The 18,945-nt window shown below is 38.4% G+C and overlaps 2 protein-coding genes across 18 annotated transcripts in view; one reads left to right on the top strand and one right to left on the bottom strand.

The window, feature by feature from the left end:
* The window catches only part of FGL1 (fibrinogen like 1), a 29,756-nt gene extending 25,016 nt beyond the window's left edge, over positions 1 to 4,740 (bottom strand). The window contains exons 1-3 of the mRNA XM_085058858.1: positions 4,721 to 4,740; positions 3,893 to 3,994; positions 2,233 to 2,356 (exon numbers count right to left, since the gene is read on the bottom strand). The gene's annotated coding sequence lies outside the window, so the exon portion shown is untranslated. The remainder of the gene's footprint in view (positions 1 to 2,232; positions 2,357 to 3,892; positions 3,995 to 4,720) is intronic.
* Positions 4,741 to 6,023: 1,283 nt separating this feature from the next.
* PCM1 (pericentriolar material 1) overlaps positions 6,024 to 18,945 on the top strand; it is a 41,953-nt gene continuing 29,031 nt past the window's right edge. For 5 of the 17 annotated variants that reach the window (XR_014851739.1, XM_085058834.1, XM_085058835.1 and 2 more), the window contains exons 1-8: positions 6,286 to 6,425; positions 10,249 to 10,367; positions 10,964 to 11,209; positions 12,281 to 12,553; positions 13,077 to 13,247; positions 13,424 to 13,540; positions 14,791 to 14,979; positions 16,895 to 17,072. Coding sequence is in view for 16 of the 17 variants with exons in the window: in XM_085058834.1 (XP_084914960.1) it covers positions 10,272 to 10,367; positions 10,964 to 11,209; positions 12,281 to 12,553; positions 13,077 to 13,247; positions 13,424 to 13,540; positions 14,791 to 14,979; positions 16,895 to 17,072 (1,270 nt within the window). In the remaining variant the exon portion in view is untranslated. Of the gene's footprint in view, positions 6,141 to 6,285; positions 6,426 to 6,707; positions 6,996 to 7,858; positions 7,878 to 10,248; positions 10,368 to 10,963; positions 11,210 to 12,280; positions 12,554 to 13,076; positions 13,248 to 13,423; positions 13,541 to 14,790; positions 14,980 to 16,894; positions 17,073 to 18,945 lie in introns of those variants that run through there. The other 12 variants (XM_085058845.1, XM_085058842.1, XM_085058841.1 and 9 more) reach the window with 7 other exon arrangements.

Raw genomic sequence — 18,945 nt, 5'->3', positions numbered from 1 at the left:
TTTTTCAATGCCGGATGAGTTAAAGTACTACAAGCCACTACTTTGTTTACTTTTGGACAAATAAGAAGCTTCAGATTATTTTAAATTTCTTCATTTTTTAGCATGCTGTCTTCAAAACGCTTGTCACAGTCCTAATGAAAGCAATGGTAAAAATAAATTGCACCCAAAAGACAGCAATGCATCCATAAACGTGTAGATTTTGCCATATTCATATATTCACCAAATATATTGCACATAATAACTAGGGCCTATTAATGCAACCTGAAGTATGTGATCTCTAAAAGTTGCATAATCACATGATCAATTTGAACTGTTACATCAATAAATGTAATTCCCTAATGAGACCAAGAGATAAACAGAAAAGAACTTCTTACCTATTCCGAAATTAGAGAATGAAGGCACTTTATTTTTTGGTGTATGGATAAAGTATACAAAAATAAAGCCCAGTTTTTAAACAATTTATCTCACTTTGTGCAGTGTTCTAAGAAACACATGCATTGTTTAGTCATTTCATAATCTGTCATTTCAGATATGCAATACAGAAATCAGCAACATATCATTATCATGGATAATAAGACTAGTAAATTCAACATATTCAGACATTCTTTTATCTCACACCAAATATGAGAAAAAATCCCTAATTCTAATTAGAAATATAAAATAAGGAGTCCCTCACATTTTTTCAATAGGCAGTAGCAAAGACAGTTCTACTAGCATAGATGGAACACATAATGGAGTTGAAGACCTAATATCTCGGTCTGTACACATTTTTGCAGAATATAGAAAAACAGTGGACTTGGAGAAGGTCCAGAGTAATTCTAAAAAAAAGAAAAATTATCAAAGTAAGTTCCATTGCTGGTGTTTGTCTTCTAATCATTACCCTCAACATAATAACAAATATGGATTAAGCTATGTTGTGAGGAAATCTATCTGGCAAAGTGATCTGCTCAAGATCTTAGTGTGAGTGCCAAGAAAAGAACATGGCTCATAATCTTCTGCCTTATTTAGAAGAACAGCTTACATATCCTACCTTCTTTTGCCTTCTTTACGCAGGAAGCTTCCTGCTGGCCTCAGTTTTCCTTTTGTCCTCTTCAAAGACATCCTTCTCCTATATTCTATTTTTGAAAAATATGGAATATCTTTGGAAAGGTGCACCAACTAGTCCCTCTTCCTTGGTATTTATCAGTTTAGTGCTGTTACCCATCTGTACCAGCCCAAATCAACTGTATAACTGGAACCACATAGCAGCAAATCTCTAACACCAGGAAAAAAAGGGAAACAAAAAAGCAATTTCATTGCAAATGTGACAGAAAGATTTAGATTACAAAGTTATTAAAAACCTTTCAAAATTACTTTAATTTAAACCCTTGTGTTCATATAGGCCTGTATGTATATAGTCATTGGACATGCAAAGCCATCATACTTGGTTACTTCTGTATTTGTAAAACTGGTATCACAAAAGCAAGTAACTATTTCAAAAGCATTATTGCCAGAGGATAAAATGCAGAATATCATTAAACTAATCAACTCTGTGTAGCTACAGTGGAATTCCTTATAAAAACGTTTTTTATTAGAAGTCAGCACATGATTGATTATGAATAAAAGGCTACATAATTATTTGGAATTTTTTCTTTTTGTGGACTGGGTATTAGCTAGCAAACTGTTTAGTGCCTGTAAAATGGGAAGAAATCTGGCCATTTAAATAAATATTAACATATACGAAAAAAAAATTGGTGGCTTTGAGGAATTCACTGTAGCTTTTAAATGCTAACTATTTTAATGCTGGTATATCTTCAATGTAACTGAAGCCATAGAGTGTAGAGAAAGCACTTAGTTATGAATATACAGGAGTGACTGATATCAGATGAATTGCAGACTGCCAGCCACAAAGCAAAAATGTAGGAAGTATTATCAACTTTTTCCTCTTAGAATTTTAATTTGCAAATGAGAATTCTTGGTTTGGATAATTTCTCTGTAATGTGTGGTGGGGTTGCTTATTTCTCTCATATTCTTGTTCTTTGATTTAATTCACAGATATAAATTTATGTGGTATTTCTAAGCTGTATCATAATTTTCTTTCTCCTGCTCACTTTTTAATTTACTTCCTTGTTCAATATAGCACATATTTTTATTGTGACTCTAGAAATCTAAATAACATGGAAGTGGCTAGACAATATCATGTTATAAAACAACCACCCAAGGTACTATGAATTAAAGGTTCTTCCTACTCACTTTACTGAAGAATCTGCAGATAGAACTGTTTAAGCCAAGTCTGTTATTTCAGAACAACTTAAGTATTTTGTTTCTTCTTGGATTATCTTTGTTGGCCAAGGAATAAACTGAAGATGCTAATGGACTACAATTGAAAAAAAAAATTAAAAAAAAAAGAAAAAAGATGAGACTATGTAATTAAGACAATAAAATATAACATTGAATTAAACAACACAGAGGGACATCCAGATTAAAACCTGTATTTGCATGTTGCTTTTGAAACTTTATTTAATATCTGAAGAGTGAAATAGTACTCATAACTTCTGTGCTATACAGATCTCTTTTAAAATAGTTTTAAAAATAGGTTTTTTAATGGACTCTGACTTCAAAGAGGACAGTGAGAAAAATGTGGTATTAGGGCTTCTAGGCAGGGCAGCATTGGTGATCCTGATGTGCCGTGGTTGTGTGAAATGTGTGTTTAATAAAACAAAATTGGTTATGCCTTGTGGGTCCATCCATCACTTTCTCACTTGGTCTGATACCACCCACTGATATTTTACTAGAGTGTAATACCTCGAATGCCTATAACAGCAAACGTTACAGATTGATGAGATAAGAGCAGTATCAAGAGGATTACTTTTTGCACCCCTATGGATGTGGAGAAGGTTTGCAACAGGGATCCTGTCCATTCTTCATCTGAGATTTTTCCTGGGATTTCACTAAGTTAGCTAATATCTCTCTTCCATTTATTCCTCTTAATTGCTTCTGATGACTATTTTCCTTGAGTGGATCATTGAAAATTGTTTCCTTTTTGTCCTGGTTTCTTCACTGGTATTAAATTGGTGGATCTTGACCAGCTTAAAGCTTGCCTTTGTGGTCTTATATCCTCTCCCACTACACTTGCTTAACTTGTCATCAGACCCCATAGGGATAAGTGGACACTTCATCTTCCTATATAAATCAACTTTAAACTCTTTGTTAATGCCTTAAAAGATCTTTCCAATCTAACATTAGGCAAAAGGATTAAAAAAAACCCTTTTGTATAGTAGCTTGATATTCACTGTGTAACCATATTATGGTAGACTTACCATTTTTGGCCGGTTTAAATTTTGTAGCAAAAATCTCTTTGTCATAAAATCAAGAAAAAATTGACAACTACTGCTTGAATGGAATGCTCAATTAATTACTATCTTTGTTTCAAGGCCTTTAAAAATCCCTTTCCCTAGTTACTTCTCACATCTCCTCTGTCTCAGTAAAACATTAATCTTTCACTTCTTGTCTTCAGACCTTACATGCCTGTAATTTGTTTGCTTTCTTCCACTTTGGGATGATAAAATAAAATTAACAAGACACACCCAGTAGTTGTGCAAGGAAAATATTATCCCATCTCTTCCACAGCTTTCAATCCTAATTACATTGGGCTATCCCAAAGATAATCCATTGTTTCTGTGAGGATGCACTCATTAGCATGTCTGCTCAGGCAAGCACCTATAACAGAGATCTTTGTAGAGGGGTTTAGTTACTCTGTCTAGAGGCTCATTAGCGTTGATGTAGGACATCTCCCCAAAAATATCTGTTTTATTTAATTAACGGGACATTCTTTAAGCCATATGAGCTTTGCCTCATAGTCATCCCCAAATCCTGAGATGTTATTTTACAACAGTAGTGGAGAACCACCTACTGGAAAATACGCTTCTTGCAGTGCAGTCCCAGATTCCATCATGGCTGTTTCCTCTTTTTGAATTCTCCATCCCAAATGAAAAATGTCTCTAAGGAGCCATTTCTAAAACAAACAAACAAAAAAAGAAAAAACACACAAACAAGTTTGCAGCCAATTCCAGAATAGGGGGAAAATAAGAGAAAAATCATCCTGCAAATGTCAAGCAGGAATCAGAGTAACTATGTTGTAAGCTCATACTGTGCTAAGGAAAACACACAGTTATGACATACAAGGGACTACTTTAAACTACTTCATTGTTACTGAAGCATACTACAGTCAATTTGATTTTTTTTTCCTTAACAAAGTATTATATTTTTTATTTAAATTTGCATGTTGTTTGGTTTTTTTTTTCCTGCAGGAAACAATAGGAATGAGGAAGCTGTATTTTAAGAATAAGGCACAGAAAAAAAATTATAGTTATTGCACTAGAGAAGTATTTTCTCTTAAGTTCTGCCTCCACCTGCCAGGCTGTGGGAGATTTACCACTGTGACATTACAAAGCAACACTTGTCAGCAGCAACACTGCCAATATTGTGATGAATATCCAGACATGATACCTGAGTTCAGAAAAATAGGACATTAGTTAAAAGTATAATAAAAACACTCATAAACTAACTCTTTGTTAGCTGCAGTATTGCAATACAGATTAATAATGTATATTCATCACACAGCTTCCATCAAACTGTTGTAGGTTGTTTTCAAAGTGATTTCATTTATGGACATACAGTCAAGTAGCTCATGGTAGAAATGGGAGAAAGATTCTGCTATAATAGGCAGTCTTATGCTCACCTCTTTTACTCACTCAGTATTGTTCATAACTACTTCTTTGATATGGGAGAATCTGCTGGAGATGACAAAAATATTTTTATTGAAATATCTTTATTTTGCAGCTTTTCCAGTAATTTAGTTCCTTTTCTAGATTACAGATAAATTAATGGGTCACTGAAAAGGATTCATATGTCCTTTCATGCGTCTTTTTTTTTTTAGCAAAATACATTATTATAAGTCCTAATATGGGAGAAATAGGGGCTAACTACATTTCCATGTTGTACCAGTAGAATGTTTCTCTAGCAGGATCAGTTATGAGGCCTATGTAAATGCTTAATGCTTTTGCTTTAGAAACTCAATGTAATGGAAATGCTGGAAATGCTGTGGTTTTTTGATTTTGACAAGGGACAATTACCCTAAATGAAAGAAATATAAATGATACCAGTTTCACTGAAATAGAAATCCCGAGTGCCTTATCCAAGCCCAGTCCCCTGAAGGACAAACAACTTCCCCGTGAGGGGGAGAGGAAGGGTAGCCACTCATCTCTTCTGTGGTGACCAGTGACTAGACCTGCGGGAATGGAAAAAACCATCGGGGATGGTTTAGGTTGTATATTAGGAAAAGTTTTTTACCCAGCTGGTGGTTGGGCACTGGAACAGCCTCCCCAGGGAAGCTGTCATAGCACCAAGCCCGACAGAGTTCAAGTATTTGTACAATGCTTTCAGGCACATGGTGTGACTCTTGGGGTGTCCTGTGCAGGGCCAGAGTTGGATCTTGAAGGGTCCCTTCCAACTCAGCATATTCTATGATTCTAACAACAACTTCTGTTAAATACCAAGCACAACACAGAGGCTTTTACGCACAAACATTGTTTTTTAAATGCCAAACCCTCTATTTATACTTTTTCCCCTCAAAGAGAAGTATAGGAACCTAGTTGTGTAAACTCCATGCCACGAATCAAGGAGCAAAACATGCCGAAGGCTTATAGGAACAGACCAATCGATACTGCTCCAAACGAGGCCAGGAGCTGATCCTCGTCCGCGCTGGGGGTTTCGATGTGATTTTACTCGTCTTCCAATCAGGCAAAAGCATTTACAGAGTTCATCACCGTTTTCCTATTTTATTTTACAAGCAAAACACGCTCGGCGATTCCCCGCCGGCCGCAGGACACCGGCGCTAGCGCTCCAGTCCAGTCATGGGGCGGGGTGGGGCCGTGCCCTGAGGGGAAAACTACCACTCCCAGGAGGCACCGCCGCCGGCCGCGGAGCTCGACCCCGGCACCACCCCCGCGCAATGCACGCTGGGAGTTGGAGTTTCTGCCGCACCCTGCTCCTCCCCCGACCGCCCCGGCGGTTGCGCGGGGGATCCTCGGGCGCCCCGCGGTCCGGGTCGCGCGGGGCGCGCGCAGTGCGGAAGGGCCTGGGCGGGCGGAGGTTACCAGGTAACGGTGTCTGTCTGTCTGTCTGTCTGTCTGTCTGTCTGTATCCCTCCGCCAGGGACCGCCCCCAGCGCCCCCGGCGGACTGACGGCCAAGATGGCGGCGGCGGCTGAGGCAGGAGCGCTTTGAGCGCCTCCGTCAGCGCTGTCGCGCCGCGTCGGGCGAACGAGGCCGCACCGCTCCTGCGCTGCCCGAAGGTGAACAGCTCGTCCGGGCAGCCCGGGCCCCGCGCGTGGCGGCCGCCGGTGGAGGAGGAGCCAGGCCGGGTGACCTCCCCTCCGGCGCGGGGTGAGCCGCCTTGTGCACCTCGCGCGGCGCGCTGCCCTTTCCCCGTTCCTTTCCCCCGGTGGCGGCGGGGCCGCGCTAGTGCGGTGGGGCAGGGCGGCGGCCCGCGAGGGTGGGCGGTGAGGCGCGGGCAGCGGGCTCGGAGGCAGGTCCGGGACGGCGGGCAAACCGTGCGGCGGCAGCGGGCTGTGCGGGCCGCGCCCCTTTCCCAGGCAGGGCGCGTTATCCGCTCTCCAAGGAGACGCCGCCGGGTTCGCGGCAGCGGAGGCGCCTTGAGCAGAGCCCGCCTACCCGCGCACCCCGCGGCGCCCGGGGTTTGGCGCCGGCAAGGAGCGGGATCTCCGCCCGCCGCCCCCGGAGCGCCTCGCCCGCCTCAGGCAGCGAGCGGTTCGGCCCGCAGAGCCCCGGGCTATCGCTCGCTCCGCCGGCCCAGTTGGCGGCGACGAGACCCGCCGGGCCTGGGCTCGGCGCCCGCCGTGGGATCACAGCAGGTCGGGACGGCAGAGCCTGCGGGCGCTGGGAAGGCCCCGGCGCTGGAAGCTGGAAGTGCCGGGCACACTGCCCCTAGCTAGGGTGTGTGAGTGTGCGGCTCGAGTGAGCGCTGTCCGGTGCGAGGGGAGAGGATTTGCTCTGTTGACTGCTCCTGTCTGATGATAATATATGGTTTGCTTTTAGAGGGTTAATGCCCAGTGAGGAGCGGACGTCTTAAAAAGCTAAACTTAAAAGGAAGTGTTTGGCCTCATTTTCAGCCTTTGTGGCACTATGATGGCTTTTTGCGACTTTCTGTTTTCCGCTTAATTTTTATTTTCAAAAGTTTTTTTGTTTGCAGTATTAGGTGTTCTAGAGAGCTTATTGCAGGTCGCGTGAATGTATAGGAAAAAAATTCTCAAGAACGTCTTTACTGGAGGAAAAAAGTCTTTTGAACTACATACCTTTGTTTTGCTTGCATGTTAAGTAGTGTTTCTTATGTGCAATCTGCATATTGCTGTAATGTGTACAGAATATGTTTTGACTGCAATTTTGACATGTTTTGCCTGTAATCCTACATGTTATCTGAAGTTAGTATTTCTGTAGAAAATCTACTTGAAAGTCTTACTTTTTTCCCCAATCCCTGGTAAATATAAGGCAGCAGGCATATGCTCAAAAAGCTTTTTTACAGATCCTGTGACTTGCAAGAACCTGACATTGGCAATGGGTTGCTGTATAGATAGATAGATAATGGGAAGATAGCAAAGCTTTTAGAACAGGATTTTTTGTAGAAATAGCTGGTAAAATGAAAACTATGAGAAAATGCATATTGATGAAATGTGTTCGTGGATGTGGAAAACACAGCTTTATGTAAAAGAGAAGAAAAAACCTGCCTGAATATCTTTGTGTTTTTCAGCTGAGTTAAAGGGAAAAAGTACCAGCAGTGCTCTCTGATCTGGAACTCGCTTGAATATAGTTCATTTGGAGGTATCTAAGTTGCTCTTTGGGAAGGGCACAGTTCTGTTAGAACACTTTAAAATTGGCTTGCTGGAAATAATGAAGATAGTGTTATTTTTGAGCAGTATTTATAAGGGCGTGTTGGTGTATGCCTGGTCTCCTTGTTTGAGCGTACTCAGAATATTCTGTCTGGGGCAGTGAATTTACTTCAGAAGTAATGAGAGTTTCCTACAGCAAAGATATTCAAGAACACCTTTTGTGAAAGTTTTAAAATAAGTAAATGTGAGTAGTTACTTTTATTATGTAAAGAATACTGCCACTTCTTGTTAGAGTGGAAGGTAGGGAAAAACTACTTTTGCTATGGTTTTAGTAGAATTATATAACGTGATGATGAGGAAACGGCTTACAGAATTGGACTGTAAACCCAGATGGCCTCTAATCTTCCTCATTATGCTCAGTGACATAGGTCAGGATACAGTGTCTGTTGAAGTGTTGGGTCTTGTACACCTACAAAGCTGAGCCGTTTATCCGTAATTGAAGAAAGTTCTTTAAAATCCTGGCTGTTTTTAAACTGATAACTATGCATTTGCTTTGAACACTTGTCACTTTTAGCTTGAGCTTCCCTGTGAACTTACGGACATGAAAGTAAACAAAATATGAAATGCCATTGTGTTCCAATTTTCTAACTGAATCAGACAGTTTACCTGAAAGTTGCACAGAAGGTCCTTGACCCGACATACAGTTTTCGTATAGTCATAAAGTTAGGCACATCAGGGAGCTCATCTAGTTGATAAACATAATTTTTTTTTAATTTTGTTATTATTTGTTGGCCGTCTAGTTCACAGGTGGTACCCTCTGGTTGGACGGCCTAGTGGGCACTTCTGGTGGTATGAAGCAGGGAGTATGAGTTCTTGTGCAGGGACAGGTGGGCAAAGTTCCCAAAGTAGCAGGCATTTACACCTGTTACGCTTACACCCTTGTCATGGTTATGGTTGTGAGATGCAGAAGCTGAATGATTCCTGACTATGGTAACATGACCTGGGGTACCACACTGCCAAGTGGAGATGTGGTTACGGTGTAAGGAGCATACCTGGTAGATCCCATTTCTTTTATGATTTAGTAACAGGCTGTGTTTGCATAGGAGTACTGCTTTTTGCAAGTGTGCCTACTGAGAGGGCTGTGATGTGTGATTTTGATTGAATCCTATCCCTAAACAAGATAGGTGTACTGGGACAGCTTTTAAACGTAGTTCAAGATTAATCTGTTTTTCTTTCTGGAATTGATATTCAAAAAACCCAACAAACTTCTTAGATACTTCCTAATATTGAGTTTCAGATGATTTCTTCACCTGCCATATATGAGGATTAATAGTAGATAGGTGCAGTAAAATGTTGAGAAAGTGGTTCCTATAGTTTTGGGGTTTTTTCAATTAAGGTTAGGATTATGTCTTAACACAGTGGTGGAAAGGAGCTGGAAAAAGTAAATCTCTGCAGGACCGTTTTTCTTCTGCATCTGTAACAGTTCTTTATGGGTAAAGTTCGTAGCTTTGGGCAGTGGAATTATGCCAGCAGCACTTAGCAAATACAGTTATGTGTGGTTTACCTTTTGGAACAGGCTAATCTAATTTTGGTGTCATAAATGACATAAATGTCATAAATTTTTCTGATATTTCAATTTTAACCTTTTTTTTTTTTATCTTTAGTGTCAAAACAGAATGAAAACTTCTAATATTTAGGTTGCTTGATATTGCACAGAGTGACAATGGTAGAGAACAGCAAAGCTCTAGGAAACCCACATTATTTTGTTTGGTTTTGGTAGAAACTGTAATGTAAGTGGCAGGTCATTCACTGCTTAAATAGCTTAATGTGTGGTAATGAAAGTAAAAATCTTTTTACTGATGTCTGTTTTCCTTGTATTTTTTTCAAATATACTTTTCATTCAGTACTCTGTCACCATGATCTCAGTATTAAAATGAATATGAAAGTTTGATGTTTTGGGTCTCCAAAGTCACTTATTGTATCCAATAGACATCACCCTGGACCTGAAAGTGTAGGTTTTATGAATTACAAAGTCATCTTTCTGAGCAGCGTGTAGTTTGTTTTAAAGTGAGAACAACTGAGATCCTCAAAAAACCCCAAAAATGTTACCTTCATGGATCAGAGGTTTTAAAAGCCCTAATCCCACAGCTACTACTACTTCATTTTTTAATGCCTGTTTCTGTGTTCTTCTCATTTATACATTTCTAGTAACACAGTTTGGTAAATGGGGAATTTATTTCCCTAAACAAGTTTGTGTTTGCATTTTGTAATGAATATATAGTTGTCTTCTCAGATCATGAATCTTCAAAATATTCTATGTAAACTGATTTTAATACAGCACATTTTTCAACTTTTTCTTTCAGATTGTTTTTGTTGATAGCTTGTCATGGCAACAGGAGGTGGCCCCTTTGAAGAAGGCATGAATGATCAAGACTTGCCCAGCTGGAGCAATGAGAGCCTTGATGACCGGCTGAATAACACGGTAAAATTATTTTTATCCTTCTGTTGCCATTCGATGCTGTGCGTTAGAATTACCAGATAGACTCTGTTGGTGAGAGGTAACAATTGCCAAATTCTTAAGCCCTGTCAGTACAGCTTTACAGGTAAATACCTGGAAAAATTAAGGTAGACATAAGCAAGCAATGAGTATAATTCAGAGATTGTGAAGACTATAGAGGTATTTATGGTAAGTGTTTTGGGTAAATAAAGTAGCTAGATACAAAAGCATTGTAGCCATCATGAAAGTGCAGGCTATAATGTAAAACATTCTGAGCTCTTAAAAGTGAAAGAGTCCTCAGCAAAGAAGAAAAATACAACTTCAGCTTCATTTGAAACTAATTTAATGCATTTAGGCATAAGTAGATTTAAAATTTCCTGACAGCGTATTCTTAATTATGGAATGGAGAAAATTTTATGTTGTAGTGACATTTGTTATAGAAAACTTAGTGCATATTTCTATATGGCTTACTATTTTTACTTCTAGAATGGAAGTAAATTCTCTCATAGAATGAAGACAATTGCTTTTTGTCTATGTGGATAACAAGTATGATTTCTTTATTCTGTCTCCTTCCTCTTAAGGACTGGGGAAGTCAACAGAAGAAAGCAAACAGATCTTCAGAAAAAAACAAAAAAAAGCTTAGTGGGGAAGCTGAAACAAGACTTACTAATGACATATCTCCAGAATCTTCACCTGGAATGGAACGACGGAAGACGAGAACTTCTCATAGTTTTCCTCATGCTCGATACATGACTCAGATGTCTGTTCCAGAGCAGGCTGAACTAGAAAGGCTTAAACAAAGAATAAATTTCAGTGATCTGGATCAGGTTTGTGTGAATACTAGTTCCCATAGAAATGTACCTACAAAATTTATTCAGTTATCTCTTAATAATGTGACAGATGAGTAAAGAATACTTTTATAAGTGATTAAGATAAAAGAAAGCTTATAGGCACCATGACAATCAAATCAAAATTCTGAGAGTGTGCTAGCTGTCTTCAATTTCTTGCTCTCAACCATTAGCAGTTTCCTGTGTCCTCAGAGTATTTCTTACTCATTGTACTTGTCTGCCACTTGAAAGTAGCTGTTACCTTATTTTGAAAGTCTGTGCTTGAACTGCCAGTTTGTGATCCTGAACATTGTTATCCTTGTGGATTAAGCAGAGGAGTATCATTAAAAACTGCTCCTCAGTAGAGTGTAGTGAATTTTATGGCACAAATTCTTCATTATTAAATACATTTTGAAAATATGGTGCATTCATCCTTCCCCTGTCCAAAACCAATTAAAAATATGAGGGATTAACTCCTTTGGAGCAAGGCATGAATTTGTGTTAACAGTTTCAGAACGGAGACTACTTTATCTTTCCCAAAGACTGTTGCTAACTTCTTTGGTTGTGAAGATCTTTCCAGTGTGATTCATTGTATTGACTTACAATTTAATGGCTGGGCATAACTTCCTCCTCAAATGTGTGTTAAGGCAACATGTTGCTATCCACCATGTTCTTAAGAAAAGCTGAAGTTCTGAGGTATCATATTCTGCACAGGAGTGCTTCTCTTTTATTATTGTTCTTTTCTCAAATGTACCTGGAGAAGTAGAGTGCCTTCACTACAGCACAGGTGGATGTCACAGCAAGAATGAGGAACTAAATTCCAAGGAACTACAGAACCTTTTTGTTTCTCATTGCTCTGGGAGGATTGGTTTGCTTTTTGAAAACTATATGGCAAAAATCATTGGCACTGTCTTTAGCTAACTTTTGGCCAGTCAGTGACTGATTAGGCAACTTTAAAATCAGTCTAGTAATACTGTAGAAGTATTAATACAAACAGTGAAACTCAGCAGTGTTGAGAACATATTGGATGGAAAAAATAAGGCAATTGTTCTTTCTTTTGCTTTTATATAGAGAAGCATTGGAAGTGATTCTCAAGGCAGGGCAACGGCTGCTAACAACAAACGTCAACTTAATGAAAACAAAAAGCCATTCAACTTCCTGTCACTGCAGATTAACACTAACAAAAGCAAAGATCCTGCCTCAGGTTCGCAAAAAAAGGAAAGTGGGGTATCGGCACAATGTAAAGAGTTGTTTGGAGCTGCTCTAAGCAAGGATTTCTTGCAAAATTGTCAAGTCTCTGCTCAAGAAGATGGAAGAGGAGAACAAACGATGGATAGTAGCCAGGTATTTACATAGCCAGTAAAGGCTAATGAATATCAACTCTTAATTTTCAATGCTTCTTTGTAAATTTCTTAAAACTATAAATCTTTATTTGAAATATTTAACTTCTTACTCTTCTGAAACTTGAAGAAAGTGTGAAACCAAACTTAATCATCTACTGTTCTGTAGAAATCCGCTTGTTGGTGACAAAAATAATATTAATTTTCATTTTAGAGGTTGGTTCCCGTTTTTACGGTTCCAGAAAATCCTCTTACAGTTCACAGTTTTCCTGTGTTGAGCTCAGTTGTGTTTTAGCCTATGTTGACCAGAAGCCCTGTGCTTCAGCCTTGCAACTTCCCGCATGCATAAATCTATCCTTAAAAAAGCTGTTGACCTTTAACCACTTGTGGAAGAGTGCTCCTAGGAGTGAAAGTACTAATATGTCCCCTCTTTCATTACTCCTTTGCTGTTGCTATCACCATGTCTTGTGCATTGAATACGTTAAAGTTGTAGCTGAATGCATCCAGTAACTTCAGTGTCTTTGCAGATTGTGAGCAGACTAGTTCAAATTCGCGACTATATTGCTAAGGCCAGCTCCATGCGGGATGATCTTGTAGAGAAAAATGAAAGATCGGCCAATGTTGAGCGTTTATCACACCTTATAGATGACCTTAAAGAGCAGGAGAAATCCTATCTGAAATTTTTGCAAAAGATGCTTGTAAGTTTGAGAATGTAATGTATTTGTTTCTGAACCGTAAGCTTTTTTTTAGGAGTTTACTGTTGATGTTTTGGTGGTGCTACTGAGGGTGTTGATTTTGGTATGTAGTACCTTCCATAATTCATTTTTACTGCCCCCTTATATAGCTTTTGATTTGTGCCAATGAAATATTTCAGGCTAGAGAAAATGAGGAGGATGATGTTCGGACTATAGATTCAGCTGTGGGATCTGGTTCTGTAGGTGAGAGCACATCGCTAAACATTGATGTGCAGTCTGAGGCTTCAGATACCACGGTAAGCTGCCTTTTAGTAATTAAGGTGCTAGAAATGAAGGCTTTATTTTGGTTTTGTCATGGTTCTTATGATAGTGTTTTAAGCTGCAGGTCAGTTAAAAAAACAGTAAATCCCCAAGCACTCTGTTCAGGAGGTGTCCATGCTTGTGTGGATTTTTTTTTTTTTTTTAATATGAGAAAAAAAGTAGTGATTCTGTCACAACAAAAATCTAAAGAATCATTTCTTTTTTAGTCCTGAGATTAGTTTTTTTTAATGTGCAGTGAAGGGTTGAATGTGTACTTTGGCAGAGAATTCACTGACTTGATGTAGGAAAAAAAATCTTTCTATACAGTTTTTCATCTCTAGGTTTGTTTTTGTTAGTGGGAGAATTTTCGGGTGTTGGGTGAGGGGAGGGTTAGAAATGTGTCGTTAGTGGGCCATTGTCCAAGCATCTTTCTAGTGATGTGATAGAAGCGTTGATCTAACACAGAAGTTTCTCTCTTTTTTTGGAAAGATGGGCACCTTTTTAAGAAAATGTGTTCTGAATTTAGTGCTGAGATAAACAGTCAATCTTCTTTTCTATTTATAAAAGCTTTTTTTATTTTTTCAACATGGTAAACATTGCTTGTAGTAGATACAAAAGCATTTAAATATGTTGAAGTTAAGTTTTGCATATTGCGTTACTATTATACTGAGGAAAAGTAGCAGACAGCGAGTGCTCTTTCTGGCTGGTTAACACTGAATGTCCTATGGATGAGGAGAATTTATGTGCTTGGAAATAAAACAGTTAAAACATTAAGAAGCTTTGGTGATTGTTTTTAGCTGTATAAGAACTCTTTCTGTCTCTGTAAAGAAATAAAATTATAGACATGGAAGATGCACTTTTAACTTAACAAGAAAATTATAATTGGAAAGTGCAGAAAAAGACAGGTATGTTTTTTAAGAAGTATCCCTGTAAACTTGCATTTGTCTTCATATTTCCAAAATTTGCAGTTTTGCTGTTAATTTTGCATCTAAATTCTCTTACATGCCGCTTGAATATTTTACATGTGGAGTGCATACTTCTGGTCATATAACATTGATTGCTATATGGAGCCTCATTGTTACGCAAATTCTAAGAGTGACTAAAAATGTCTTCACTCTTTAGTAGCTGTTATTAGGTACTAGTTTTCATTATTTGACAAGATAAAGTGGGTAGGTTTGTAACTTAAAAATGCATGCTAAGTTGAAGCACATTTTCAAAATCTAACATACTCAACTATTCAATATAGGAGGTATCTTTTAGTTTGAACTGTCGGCCCCGCATTGAGGACAAACTAGGGAATTCAGCTTCACAGGAACAGGTTACAGACATTGATGTTACACCAAGCCCTAAAGGGAAAAGTGAGAGAGCTGCTCTGAATGACAGGGAAATCTGGCCTTGTGGGATTAATAGCCAGGATCATGGATTGCTTTCAAAGGTACACTTCAAAATGTTACTTCAGCCTCAAATAGGGTTTATACAGGCTAGTCTTCTCCATCCCCTCATCTCCCTTATTAATTGCTTCAGATGTATTTGTTACTTACAGTGAATGTTCCCACAGGATTGCTTATCTGTATCCAGCTGTCTTTTCACTGAATGAATCTTCTTTGCTAGAATATTTTTTCCTTGAATAGAGATATTTGACAACTTTTTTTTTTTTCTGAATTGTTAGCACTGACAGCATTGATGTAGCTCTGTACAGCAGGCGTTTTGATTTTACGTAGATGATCCTTCTACTGTAGTTGTTCCTTCCTTAGGAAAACATATTGTAAATGTGACTTTCAGACACTTGTCATGGTTACACTAATAGTCTGCCAACGCACATTTAAGCTAATACCAAATACAGAAAATAAATTAGAGACTAGTAGCTTTAACCTGTTCCACAAATGTTTTTGTATAGCTGTTTATATAAATACTTGGTTGGAAGGGGAAAGACTTTCAAGGGGTGGTGGTGTCTAAAATGCCTTTTTTTACCCATAATTAATTTTTCTACAGTGTTTAATTTAAAAAAAGTCTTAAGATTAATTATTTTTCCCCTAAAATAAAAGTCTTAAATGTTTTGTCAAGCTCACTAGTCTAAATGTAGAACTAAGTTTGAAAAGATTATTAACACAATTTTCATGAACACAAGCAAATCTGGTACTTTAGTTAAAGCCTGGATTATTTAATAGGTGAGTGAGACTGAGACACATACCCTTTTCCCCTTTCTTCCCCTTGTTCCTTCCTGTGCTGATTTCATGGTATGATCTATTTTGACTACTCACTCTGCTGTTTATATGAAAGGTAAAATTTAACAGGAATGATAAATGTCAGTTGCAGGGCATCTTTTAGTGACACTTTGAGGAGTTTTGAATTCTGGATGTTTTCAGCTTTACTTGCTGGAAAGTTGAGCATTCCTTGGTAACCAGAACTAGCTAATAAGATACCTGCTTCTACTCTGACATTGGATGCAGAGTATTTGAACTGAATTTTCTACTTCGGGAGCTCAGTACTATGTGGACAGAAGATTGTACTTTCAAGTTAGTAGTGTTCTTTGTAAATGCATGTTATTTGCTATGATTTCATCTGCATAGTGCAATAATCCAGCTTGAGACAGGATCAGGATCTTAAATGTGGATGTCTCATTAAAATACTTAATCAGAATAAAAGTTTTGATGCAAATCTCCAGCTCCCAATTAGGATAGGATGAAGAAAATAACTGAGATTTAGTATATTGTAACTGCTCAGCATGCTTTCATTCTTTCAGATCTGTTTCCATGTGTTTGAAAACAATATAGAGAGGATTCTGTGCATGTTTTTATTTTGAAATTGATTTACCTAAATCCTGTTGTATTCTAGTATTGCCGTAAATACAGCACACAAAATGAAAAACATTATAGGTTAGAAAAGAGTTACTGCCTAAAACTGCCTAAAACATTCTGCTGAAAATTTAGAGATTTTAGGCTAGCAAGTCAATTGAGATCTTGTGTTTTATACAGCTCCATGATCCAATGCCTTACCTTGCTTACCTTTACCAGTCTTAAAGGTTAATGCCTTCTGTTATGATTTAAAGACAAAAGGATGCTTGGGTTAGTCTTTGGGACACTTCAGGGCATCTGACTGGCTTTGCAAAGAAAACTTAAACCCCCAGGACTTATAAGTATATCTTGGTGGCACAGGCTTCTCCCTTTTGGATGTCTAATTTTTTTTATAAATAAAGGACTACCAGAAAGGTGAAGCTGGTTTATTTTTACCTTTTTACACTAACAAGGCTGTTCATTCTTATGCAGGTTGTGCTTGTTTCGACACTTCTTTTACTAGTACTCAACAGATAAATGGTTGTGGTTATGGTAATGTTGCTCCATCTCTTGCAGGCCAGAGATCCTCAACAGGAAGCTAAAGAGGAGTTGGAGAACTTGAAGAAACAGCATGATTTATTGAAAAGGATGCTGCAACAGCAGGAGCAATTGAAGGCTCTTCAAGGAAGACAGGCAGCTCTTCTTGCTTTGCAGCATAAAGCAGAGCAAGCCATTGCTGTCCTGGATGATTCTGGTATGTGGAATGATGGTGTCTCTGATACCATGTTAGCTTGCTGACTGAATGATTAAAGTTGGAATTGTGAAATACATGTTTAAAAGTGTTTTTTATGGCAAAACCTCTATTTCTGAAAAGAGTTGACAATGTTACACTGTAAAATGATGTGTCATTTAAAAAATCACAGAGCTGATTACTGTGGTTTGTAAAATCCTAAATTGTAAAATCCTAAAAGCATGGGTTTTTCTCTTGAGAATTGGACTACCACATCAGATTAGAAACCTGCCTCTCATCTCCATTATTGTACTAGGCTTTTGGAGAAGAGAATCAGAGTGGGGATACAGTGTGTTCTCCCCCTTTCTGCATCCTTCTGGCTATAGGCAGTTGGTAGTTTGAGTTTTTGTTTTGCTTTTTCATGATTTTTTTTTTTTTTTAATTTTGGTGACTGGTTGTTGGAGAGTTTATTCAATAAAAGAAGGGAGGGAGTTGCTAAAGCAGTTAGGTAAGAATTCTGAAATTTGGTGGCATATGTAAATTGGGGGCATGGTTCTGATTACAGAGCATCATCATAATGTTATAACCTTCAGTTTAAAAGCTTCTACTAATTAATTTTTTTATATTCCAAATTTTTCAAAATTATCTTTGGGACAGAGATGGCTTCTTGTTATCTGACCAAGCAGAGTTGTTTTCTCAAGAGCTCAGTCTTCAAAGGGAAACGGTTATCCTTGTTTTGTCAGCTGTTGACATGTGAATTTTCCTTTGTTTGTTGGAAATTCCTCCTGCCTCTGTCCCCCGCCCCCCCCCAAGTCCTTTTTGGGTTTTTTGTGACGGGCTACAGTGCAGTGTGTGTGCAGTTGCAGGGAATAACATTTTTGCACTGAGGTAATGCAGATACAGCCTGTGTTACTGTTGACTCTTTTCTGTAAGAGTTGCTTGATTAGAGCATGTATGGGATAGTAGGTCTTTATTATGGTTGGTTTTTGTACTTAAAATACCTTAATTTGTAAAATAAGGCCTTGATTTCTACATTTTTGCAAAAACCTCCTTTTTTTTTAAGGTTCCTTGTTCTGATGAGCTTCTGTTCCTCTTCTGCTGTTCTTGATTTGATAGACTATAGGAAATAAGGTGTAAATGCTTAAGAAAACTCTAGATTTTAGTGTAGGAAGAAACCAGAGAAGTTGGTAGGTGGAGATATTTTAGAAAGCTACCATAGGAGCAAGAGAAGCAGGTGCCTTTGTGAGATGTTTCCTTCTTTCTTAAGTGCATTTCAGTAGTTGCATTGTTTCAGTAGTAACTTTGTTCTGTCTATAGCAGTAGACATGTGATGGAATCTGCTTTTGCTGCTTTGCTCAAATATATAAAGCTCCATCTTGAGGAGTAGGTAGATAAATTTCATGGGTAGTGGGTAGAAATTAGGATTGCTTATGATAAATGAGGACTTTTTAAAAATTATTCTTTGGAGTAGGGCTTTTTCTTTGGCTTTTTTTCACACTTCTACTTTTGTCACTCTTACTAACAGTTTCTTCCTGCTGTTTGTGTTGACTAAAGATGTGGTGTGTGCTAGAACTGTAGGATAGAAAATGTTAAGATCCAAATTCAACTTCTGGCAAAATAAATGTTTTCAAAATTTGAAAACAGTGAAACTTTACTATGTAGTGAAGTCATGTTCTCTGGGGAAAATAAATGCTTGTGCTTGATTTTTCTTTTGAACTGTTGGTTTATATTTGGGAAAAAAACCCCAAGATTTATTTGGGTCTTTCAGCTGCCTCTTGCATATCTTACTACTGTTTGAATATGAACTTTCAGGCAAGGAGAAAAAGATTTCTTTTAAAGTTATTTCTCTACAAAGGTTTTTGAAGAACAAACCTCCAAAATTCTGTTTGCAGCTGTA

Source organism: Lichenostomus cassidix, chromosome 4, assembly GCF_008360975.1.
Source record: "Lichenostomus cassidix isolate B80296 chromosome 4, HeHo_3.0, whole genome shotgun sequence".
NCBI classification, from domain to species: domain Eukaryota; kingdom Metazoa; phylum Chordata; class Aves; order Passeriformes; family Meliphagidae; genus Lichenostomus; species Lichenostomus cassidix.
Note: the sequence above shows the minus strand (reverse complement) of the source record. Positions and strands in the feature narration are given on the sequence as shown.